The sequence below is a fragment of the Physeter macrocephalus genome, chromosome 19, assembly GCF_002837175.3.
Source record: "Physeter macrocephalus isolate SW-GA chromosome 19, ASM283717v5, whole genome shotgun sequence".
In the NCBI taxonomy this organism is placed as follows: Eukaryota; Metazoa; Chordata; class Mammalia; order Artiodactyla; family Physeteridae; genus Physeter; species Physeter macrocephalus.
This window is the reverse complement of record NC_041232.1, coordinates 47,526,277-47,537,690: the sequence shown is the minus strand read 5'-3', so window position 1 is coordinate 47,537,690 and position 11,414 is coordinate 47,526,277. Positions and strand designations below refer to the sequence as shown.

General features: G+C 38.0%; 1 protein-coding gene across 24 annotated transcripts in view; it reads right to left on the bottom strand.

Annotated features, from left to right (window-relative positions):
- DTNA (dystrobrevin alpha) overlaps positions 1-11,414 on the bottom strand; it is a 390,047-nt gene that overhangs the window by 126,498 nt on the left and 252,135 nt on the right. For 22 of the 24 annotated variants that reach the window (XM_028480006.2, XM_028480003.2, XM_028480001.2 and 19 more), the window contains one exon: positions 3,965-4,032. In XM_028480006.2, the coding sequence (XP_028335807.1) occupies positions 3,965-4,031 (67 nt within the window). In that variant the 5' untranslated portion in view covers position 4,032. Of the gene's footprint in view, positions 1-3,964; positions 4,033-6,597; positions 6,735-11,414 lie in introns of all 24 variants that reach the window. The other 2 variants (XM_028480002.2, XM_028480005.2) reach the window with 1 other exon arrangement.

The window sequence follows — 11,414 nt, the reverse complement described above, 5'->3', positions numbered from 1 at the left end:
TGTTGCTGGGAAAACTGGACAGCTACATGTAAAAGAATGAAATTAGAACACTCCTTAACACCATACACAAAAATAAACTCAAAATGGATTAGAGACCTTAATGTAAGACCAGGCACTATAAAACTCTTAGAGGAAAACATAGGAAGAATACTCTTTGACATAAATCACAGCAAGATCTATTTTGATCCATCTCCTAGAGTAATGGAAATAAAAACAAAAATAAACAAATGGGACCTAATGAAACTTCAAAGCTTTTGCACAGCAAAGGAAACCATAAACAAGACGAAAAGACAACCCTCAGAATGGGCAAAAATATTTGCAAGTGAATGAACGGACAAAGGATTAATCTCCAAAATACATACACAGCTCATGCAGCTCAATATTAAAAAAACAAACAACCCAATCCAAAAATGGCAGAAGACCTAAATAGACATTTCTCCAAAGACAACATACAGATGGCCAAGAGGCACATGAAAAGCTGCTCAACATCATTAAATATTAGAGAAATGCAAATCAAAACTACAATGAGGTATCACCTCACACAGGGTGTGGAGAAAAGGGAACCCTCTTGCACTGTTGGTGGGAATGTAAATAGATACAGCTACTATGGAGAACAGTATGGAGGTTCCTTAAAAAACTAAAAATAGAATTACCATATGATTCAGCAATCCCATTACTGGGCATATACCCAGAGAAAACCATAATTCAAAAACACACATGCACCCCAATGTTCATTGCAGCACTATTTACAATAGCCAGGTCATGGAAGCAACCTAAATGCCCATAGACAGACGAATGGATAAAGAAGATGTAGTACATGTATACGATGGAATATTACTCAGCCATAAAAAGGAATGAAATTCGTTTTTCTTTAGAGACGTGGATGCATCTAGAGACTGTCATACAGAGTGAAGTAAGTCAGAAAGAGAAAAACAAATATATATTAACGCATATATGTGGAACCTAGAAAATGGTACAGATGAACCGGTTTGCAGAGCAGAAATTGAGACACAGATGTAGAGAAAAAACTTATGGACACCAAGAGGGGAAAGCGGTGGGGGTGGGGTGGTGGTGTGATGAATTGGGAGATTGGGATTGACATGTATACACTGATGTGTATAAAATGGATGACTGATAAGAGCCTGCAGTATAAAAAAAATTAAATTAAATTTAAAAAAAATCGTTACCCTGTTTTCTGTGTTCTCTGCTCTTTTGCTTTTGTAAGGTTCCCCTCAGCCTGACTAAACTTTAGACAGGTTTCTTCCTGACTCTAGGTCTTTGATCTCTCTTTTCTTAGAGCACTTAGTTTTCTACCAAACTTTCCTTTGTAAATTCTTTGTCTGCCCCTTTAAAGATGTAAACCTCCCAGACTTTTGCCAGTTTTACACCCCAGGAATATCTTTCTCAAGGACTGGGAGCCATTCTTTGGAAATGAAATCATTGAAGGAGATCTCCTAGTCTCTGTGGGAGGGTAGGAGCCTAACTTCCTCAATGTGACAATGAGTAAACACAGTTGACCAACTTCCCCTCTGGTATCCTCCAGTACTTCTGCTCTAGCTCACCCCAGTGCTTAGAAACCCTCCTGTCTTTAGTTCCGGCAGAGCTGAGTTCCAGCTCTCTCCCCTCTCACAATAGTATTGAAAAAAGTCTTCCCTGCTTTCTTAAGTCCTTTTTTTTCCTGTGACATTTGCAATTTCCAAAACCGAGAAGCTCTTCGGCACTTTCATGTGTAAAAAGAACTACTTCTAGGTAATACTTAGCTGACCAGATTTACAAGTTCTTCCTTCTTTTTCAGCTCCCTGTCTAGACATCATAGATTCCTGGAAGAAGTTACTTTCTAAGTTTCGATGTCAGTCTTCTCTGATAATAGTTTCCTTGTGTTTCTTTGGTGTCCTGCTGATAGAGCTGGGGTAACCCATATATTTTTCAAATATTTAACGCATTCTCAATGAGATTACATTTCTCTTTTGTCTGACAGTCTATCAAAATCAATTTCTCCTGTTGAAATCAGCCAACTGCTTTATCTGGCAGAATCCCACTTATTGTGGACGTGTGTCCTGTTTAGTGTTAATCTGAACACGATGCTCCCTAATGAATTGCTAAGGTCAGATGTGTTTACTTGCTTTTGAAGAGAGGAAGAAAGGAAGAAAGATACATATCTGTGTGGCTTGCTTAACTATTTTGATCACTAATCAGGAGAACTCAAAATGATTTAATAAACTGTATGACCTCCCTGAGAAGCTCCTATGAAAAGGTTAAGTTACAATTTGGGAAATGAATGCACAATTTTCCTGTCTCATTTGAAAAATTTAGAGCTTTTCTGTTTCTATGGCTATAAAACTTATGTTGATCTTTCTCTGAGTTGGACAACTTTAATTCAAAAGACATTTGTGACATATGTGTTTGTCTGTGCCAGACACTGCACCAGGTGTAGAAGGAGCTGGGATTATGTACTTAAATTCAGATAAATTTTATAAAATCATGACATAAGCACACTTTTAAAATTCTTACAGTCTGTTAGCTAATACGGTCTTTAATGTAACAATGATAAATTTAAAGATTTCCTCTAAGATTTTATTGCTTTTCTATGTTAAAAATTAATAGTTTTTTTCTTTTTCTGACAAAACACTGGCCCATGATATACATAGCTCTTGCCTCGTCAGTCTAAGAATCTATGATATGAGAGGATACCTGTGCTGCTTTGGATTTTGTTTAGATGGCCAGGCAGTAACTAGGTTCCTTCCTCTGTTAGATTTGTATCAACAAAGGTCACAGTTCCAGATGAGTGGTCAGGCCAGAAGTGAGGCTACAGTATCAGACATGGAAATTGGAAGGTCATGGCTGAAACTGTCACAGGCACTTTAGACATGTTTCTAAAAGTGGAAAAAGCAAGGAGCATGATTGAGATTCTCCACATCAATTTTAATTTTCTTTCCTCTTTGTTAGTTCTAACGCTGTCTTGGTGCCTCCAGATTATTGGGAAATGATAAAGGAAAATGTGAATCTTATTATCTGGGGCTTTTTTTTATCTGCTCTGACCCTCATTCTTGCCAATCAGTTCCAATCTTCAGTAGAAGCCTAATTTTGTCTCTTGCCTTCCCGGAGTAAAAGGCTTATGACTCACTTCTGCTCATCATTCCTTCTGCAGGGAAGGAGAGATAAAAAGTCCATAAGAGAATCGTACTTTTTTCTTTATAACATTTAATTTGAGATGTGTGTTTTCCCCCCAATGTCAAGTTCTTCTTCCTTATGAATAAGAAAAATGGTCTAGAAGGAGATACTACCACCCAATTACTTACACAGCAACCTTGCATTTACATAAACCAACAATATTTATTTAATGAGTTCTCCATTGGAGTCAGTAAATATAGTCTTGGTTTGGTTTTCCTTGCATAGCAGGTCACCTCCAAGCTCTTTTAAGCCTTTGTTTTCCTTTTCGCTTTTTAGAAATTAGTCTGTAGGACAGCTTGTCCCCCGTTGCATGCAGTTCAAATGACAGCTTATAGCTTGGTCTGGTAATCACGCCTGACTCCTCTTTCCCATATGAACATACAATATCGTTTTGTGGGTAACACATTCAATGATTAATTTCCAAATTTTTATCTATTGCCTGCAATGTGCCAGACTCTGTGGTAGTACAGGGAAATGAACACAGACTTTGAAGTTTAGTGGATTGTATTAAAGCCAACACTAAATAGTGTTTATTAAGCATCTGTGTATGTATATATACATTCAGGTCCATGAAGCTTTTTCTTTCATATAAGATATACAGTCCTAGTAATAAATTATGATGATTCACTGCCTAATTTAATTCTTACCCAAGAGGAGGCAAAAACGCCTAAATACACATTTTATGTAAAGACTTTAGGATTTTAGGGAAAAGAACAAATGTCATAAGGATTAAGTGGTTGTTTCCAGCCTTCCATGAGTATTCAAGGGTGTTCCTTCAAAGTTCCATACTTACTCATCTCTGCAAACAGCTGTCTTCTTTCTGCCATGGTATTTCCTCTTTTCCCACTATCTTCAATCATTCTATGAGACAAAATGGTTACAATGTGTATTAGCCTCATGTGAATAAGGAAAACAGCCATTTCTACATAAACACACTTGCTGTGGTCATGCCACAGACATAGACACCAACTACTTAAAACTGTGTCTGTAAAAAGAATAGCTTTACTTTGACTAACTTAAATGGTTGTACATATTTTCCATATATAATGTTGTAGTTGTGGAAGGGGGTGTAAAATTTTTATTTTCTAATGTACAAATAACTACAATAGCAGATCACCTTGTGCTATAATGGAATACAACCCTCTACCATCTGTTAGGTGATGCATTTCACATAGAGTTCCTCTTTCAATTTTGGGAATACCTACGAATAATATAGAGCAGATATTACAGATCCCATTCAAGAAATGATGAGATTGAGAGTCTCATGGACATAGTAAAGGAAATGGCGTAGACGTGTGTACTCCAAGAGCAGTCTGCTTTCCACTACATTCTGTTACAACTTGTCCTGTGTGCACCCAAAACCTCAATTTAGAAGCAGGTCATTTCCTAAATGTTCATTTCTAATTTAAGTGTTTGGAACCTGCAACTGTTTTTCTATACATAATCTCAGGCAAAGTGGTTAGGTTCACCTCTCTCTACTTAACCATATTATGGTCTGCAACAGAACTACTTAAAAAATACTATGAAAACACCAACAGTTAAAATGGAGAATTTAAAAAAAAATTTAAAAATTAAAATTTGACTTAAGGAAAAAGAAAATAATGAGAAAATTAATGGAAATGTTGTTTAGCCTGATAGAGGGTTTGGGGCTAAATATACGTGTTTTATAGGTTGATGGAGTTGATTTTTTGTTATAGCAAATTAAGCTTTTAAAAACTAAGGTTTTCTCTCTCACACACACATATATACATACACTTATATACATATATATATATGTTTTGATTCAGGCATGGTAAACAGAAGGCACAGCTGATCTTTTTGGCTTTCAATGGACCCTGTTCTTTTTCAAATATGAATTTTCCTCATGTTATTGTTATTATTTTTGTTTGGATTGCCCTCAGCCTATGAATGGATAAGTTGCAGTTATCCTTCAGGTCTCAGTTTAGCTGTATCTTCCTCTGAAATTTTCCTGCACTCTCTATGATGGTTTGGTTACTGTCCTCTGAATCTCCATAGTCTGTTATGCCTCTTTCTCAACGCTGAGCATTCACTTAACAAAGGTTTATTGAGTTCCTTCTACACTCCAGGAACCAAACTAAGCTCTGGGTATACAACAGTGATTAAGTCACAGTTCCTGCCCTCAAGGTGCTTACACTCTAGTAGTGAGATACAGAAGCATAAAAGCAATGAAAATACAATGAGGCAACTATAGTCGTAGAAGCGTAAAGAAAGATATGTGAATGTGAGAGAGGTTGACTACCTGGGGGTAAATTTAAGGGAACTACAACCCTCCCTTGGTATCCACAGGGGATTGGTTCCAGCCTCTCCCCGGCTTCCCCAATATCAAAATCCTCACATGCTCAAGTCCCTTATATAAAAGTGTTGTACGGTTGGCCCCCTGGATCTGCCTTTGATGGGGAGTTGGTTGAGTCCTCAGTGTGGACCCCACAGATATGGAGGGCCCGCTGTGCTTGCAGGAGACTGCTCAAAAGATGACTCACTGGGGACTAAAAGAAGAAAATTGGTGGAGAAACAAAATGTGATGTCACACAAACTGGTCATACAGCCTCTCCAGTTGCTTCTATGAGTTAAGGACTATTTGCCTATTGCTAGGAAAGGAAAGAAGGGCATGGAACAGCCTTAGTTTACAGAGTTAAGAGTGTGTTCACAATGGGTGATAATATAACCAAGGTCAGCCTTCAGTAATAACTGGAAAAACACACAGCTGTTAATGAAGCTTCCTCCACTTGGTAACGATGCAGTGCTGAACACAGTCCAACACTTCCTTTTTATGAGATTTTAAATATGCAGCTATGGTTGATATACAGAGATCAGGAGAAAGACACACCCTTCCTGAATCACGTAACCCATCTCCTTTCCTCCAGAGGAAGTGGGCAGGTAATAATCTGACATTCACAAACTAGTCTGGGGAGAGCTTCCAATTTTTATTTCAAGAGCTCAGAAGTAGAGCTGAAGCAGTATAGAGATAGGGGATAGAACCAGGTTATGTTCCTGCATCTCTATATGTTGGATTGAGATGAGAAGAACGATTAAAAATAAATCACAAAGGATGGCAGGCTGGAAAGCTCTGATTGAAAATGTCAGGGAGCAGGGGAGGGGGAAGGGTAAGCTGAGACGAAGTGAGAGAGTGGCATGGACATATATACACTACCAAATGTAAAACAGATAGCTAGTGGGAAGCAGCCACATAGCACAGGGAGATCAGCTCGGTGCTTTGTGTACACCTAGAGGGGTGGGATAGTATGTATACGTATAGCTGATTCACTTTGTTATAAAGCAGAAACTAACACACCACTGTAAAGCAATTATACTCCAATAAAGATGTTAAAAAAAAAAAAGAAAGAAAATGTCAGGGAGGTAAAGACTGGCTTGTGAACTTGCAGAGTTACTGCCCTTACTACTCACTTGGTACTGTCTGTGACATCTCTTCTTTTAGGTAACTTTTTGTTTGTCTCTGCAAGGTTTTTAGGGGCAGTAACTGAAAATTTTAAATTCTTCACAGTGTCTAGCCAAATCCAGTCAACAGATACTATGTCCAGTTACTATTTATTGAACAAAAGAATAAAACAGAAAAAAAAAAGAGGAAAGAGAGAGAAAAGAAAAATAAGTTTTGTTTCCCGAAAATGGACTTTCAATTATATTTTCAAAAACTGAATCATAGAAGAGTGAAATTCCAATTGTATTAGTTTCAGAGATTAATTATTTGAAATGAGAGAAACCAATTTATATTTTTAAAATAATCTGGCACCATGCATTTTACAGTAAAATCTTGTCTTATGAAACAGAGGTTGAAATACATGCAAACTATATTGATGTCACCTTTTGGTCTATTCATCACTGTTTTGGTTAATTAACTCATAAAAGAACAATCATTAGTTACACAGTAGGTATTAATTCTCACTTCTAAGTAAAATGTGTACCTTATGAGGAAAAGAAAGAAAAACTCAGTGGTGTAAAATAATGGAAAGTCTGGAAACTAATTACAAATATAAAAGGAAGAATAGCACACCTCTCATTTTCCCCCCAGAGTTTTCTGGGAAGCGGCGGTTAGATAAAATGGAGAATATTCATTTATTCCCCATCGATTGCAGTCATAATAGTAAAAATGGAGGCATGCCAGTTTCCAGCTTACACTGATTCCACAGAGGGACTCGTGGACACAGTGAGCTCATGAATCATATAGGCAAAAAGCAACACTGTGGGCTCCTTAGTTTCCAATTTAACTCTGATCAGTGAGTCTTGGGATACACAATGCCTGACTATATTCTCATCGTTTTAGAAAGAAAGAAGAGCAAAAAATTCAGCAGAGGAAGGAGGAAGAGCTTTACAGAGAGCAACTTCGCTTCTGAAATTGTCAAGAAGCTTGACTTTTCGTGAATTTCAGTATAAGGACAGCTGCCCAGAGTCACATGGAGGAGATGAAGGGGAAAATAACCCATCTATGACAATACTAATATCACAAGGTGCATGGCTCACCAACAGGCCTGATTTGGTCAGTGTCTGTTGCTCCTTCATGTAGATGAGATGCTTACCTTAGAGTTTTACCAGAAGATTGCAGAAATGTCAAAAGTATAAAAAGAACTAACAATGATAAAGAAGGGATGAGCCCCGTTAGATGTTTCTTTTACTAGCACTCAGTCCCACAGATTACACAGGGTGTGTATTGCTTTCACTTATGAGAATCCATCCTTTCGTTCACTTAAGAAATATTTATAATATAGCTATAATTGGTCAGACCACTGTTAGCTTCTTGAGATCCAAAGATGAGTAAGACATGATCCTTGCCTTTAAGCTCACAGTCCAGAAGGGGAAACAAATTATTCTAACAAATAATTATAATTTGGTGTAATATGTACAATAATGAAAATATGTACTGCTAGATATAGTAGTTTATATCTAGGAAGATTCGAAAGAGACATCAAAGAAAGGGTGACTCTGGAGCAGAGTCTTAAAGGATGAATAGGAATGTTCCAGACAGAAAAGGGTGGATAGAGGGCAATTATAGTTAGAAAGAATCACTAAAAAAAAAGCATGGAGCTCGAGAAAGGGTATATGGTGCATTTGGCAACTGGGAACAGTTCAGTATTGCTGAGTGCAAGTGAGAGGCGAACAGGCATCTGATCTAAAAAGCCTTATTTGTCAAGTCTAGACAGTATAGGACTTTCCTACGGGAGGCTGGGTACCATCCAAGGTTTTAGCAGGGAATTGATGTACATAGATTTAGGTTTTGGCAAGACTGCTCCAGCATGTCGAGTGGAGAAAAGATTTGGGTAGGCAGGAGGGTAGGGGATAGAAACCCATGAGTAATGGAAGAGTCCAGTTAGCTGGATACTTCCGTGATTCAGGAGTGAAACTAATATGTCTTATGCTAAAGGACTGACTTGAGAGAGATTTAGGACACATCTGATAGGACTTGGTGATTGGCAGGTCATGTGGAGAACAGCAGAAGAGAGGACCTCAGCTTTTGCTCGCCCGCAGCACTTCACATATATTAGAAAACATTCTGCTGAACTCATGGCACAATGAATTTGTAGGAGGTGAGGTTACCAAGTCACCCTTCTTCCAGCACAGTCATTAAAAGAGGCTGAAAGCTGGATAGGGAGGGCTCCACCTCTTAGCCCCTATATAGGCGGCAGGGATGAAATAACAGAGTAGAACAGTGTGGGAACCAGCAAGAAATAAAGAATAAAATCCAAATGTGAGGCACAGAATGTTGGAAGAAAAGTGCATTTTATTTTGGCAGAGTGAGAAGTTCACACTGAAATATCACATCCTTCATGACACGTCTTTAATCCAACATCAACAGTAATAAACAGACATTTCTATTACACATGACATACAAGACATTTTAAAGGTAGAAGCTTAAACTAATGGTGTCTTCCATTTGTATAACTTTCTGAAGATTATAAAATGCTTTTCCCTATAACCTGGTGAGGAAGTTGAAGAGATATTATTACTCTCAAATTCTAGCTGAAGAACTTGACACTAGGCAGGTGACGTGGCTGCCCCCAAAACAAAGTATTGTCTGGCAGGGCAGGAAATTGAATCCAATTTTTTTTTTGCCTTTAATTTTGAAGTTCCTCGGCTAGTTTGGATTCTAATTGCCAGTAATCTTATTCCAGCTGCCACCGGTCAACACAAATGAAGATTTTCTGAAACCGATAAACTGAAAAGAAGTTGACAGAAGTTGGTGATTAACAGTCCAAAAGGAGCCTAGAGAGGAAGGGTCCACATCACTCTCAAATGTCACTGAGAAATTCCTTTGAATGCTACTTCTTAACGGAATCCTCCCATTTGAAAACATCATTGGACTGGAAATTATCATAGAGATTAAAATAATTCCCGGCGTCAGGATTTTTGTAAACCCAGACACATATAAACACACCAACTCACACACTGATTCACACTCTCACATTTTAAATCCACAAAAGCCGACAATGTTTTTAGAAAAGTCTGGCTCTGCTTTGCTTCTGCTCCTTTAGCAAACACAAGACTTGCAGATTTCATGTTTAGTGTGATGAGACTCTTCCCAGGCTTTTTTTCCATCCATTTGCTCCAGGTGGATGACAGGAAGATGCAGGGTCTAGCCATCACCAACTGCTGCAATTCCCAAAGTTAATAAGTGCAACGAAGGCCATTTCAAGCTCCTTTCCTCCTTTAATTGATTTATTGGTGGCTATAAATGCCTGTTTCCATTTCTGTTAATGAAAGAAGCCTCTAGTAGGACTTTCTCAGATTTACATTCTTGTCCTAATCTCTGGCAATATAATAAAAAAGTATTCAGAGCTCTTTCCCGAGGCAAAATATAATTGCATTTGCTTTTATCTCTTAGTCTTTTATCTAGATGAGCTCCTGAAAGTAGGAAAATGCTGTCACTAAAATAAATGGCTATAATGGGTTTCCGGCTTTGCCTTTTACTTTGAACATCATCTTCTGCTTTTGGAACTTGAGTTTTGTTTTGGGGGGATGAGAGGCATGAGCTCACTATTTTAGTGTCATGACCAGCTGGACTTATTAACAGGGATTTGATCTTTCCTCAGAAGTGTCCACCATAGTGATTCTCAGCTGTGGCTGCCCAGCACACCAACCTGGAGACTTTACAAAAAATACAAATACTACCTGGATCTACTGAATCTGGGGCTGAGGTGGAACAGTTGTGATTTAAAAATGAACCATAGGCACTCCTGATACCTACCCAGATTTGAACTAGAAATATGATGCCAGTTGAGTTTGATCATTGAACTTATTTGCACAACATTAGGCTGGAATTTTTATGTTGCTTTGTAATATGTTTCTCTAGCTTGTAAGACCCACTTTTAAAATGTACTTTGAGCCCAGGGAGAAGATAATTAATTCTTCAGGGAATGTAAATAGACGTAAACAGATACGTACATTGATATGGGTACATAATGAGGCAAACTTTAAGAAACAAAATGCCATTAAAAAGTGAGAAAACCATTTTTAGCTGGAAAGAACTACTATCAGTGGTACTTTCAAGTCAGGAAGGAACCTGCTGTTCTGGGGTCAGAGTGTACAAGATATTTAAGGTCATTTGGTTTTGTTTGACTTCATTTGGCTTGGTACGAGGCTAGGACTTCTGGTCAAGAGGAGCTGGCATAACCTCCTTTCAGTCAGGGTTTAAAGATTGCAGAACAGGGCTGGGAGCAACTTGGTAAGGGAAAAGGGAGCCTTTTGGAAGGAAGATGATAAAAATTTGGACTCTGTCACGTGAGGTTCAAAGTTATTAGAAAGTCTCTGAACACTCTATGACATAAATCACAGCAAGATCCTTTTTGACCCACCTCCTAGAGAAATGGAAATAAAAATAAACAAATGGGACCTAATGAAACTTAAAAGCTTTTGCACAGCAAAGGATACCATAAACAAGACCAACAGAGAACCCTCAGAATGGGAGAAAATAGTTGCAAATGAAGCAACTGACAAAGGATTAATCTCCAAAATTTATAAGCAACTCATGCAGCTCAATAACAAAAAAACAAACAACCCAATCCAAAAATGGGCAGAAGACCTAAATAGACATTTCTCCAAAGAAGATATACAGATTGCCAACAAACACATGAAAGAATGCTCAACATCACTAATCATTAGAGAAATGCAAATCAAAACCACAATGAGATATCATCTCACACCGGTCAGAATGGCCATCATCAAAAAAAATCTAGAAACAATAAACTCTGGAGAGGGTGTGGAGAAAAGGGAAC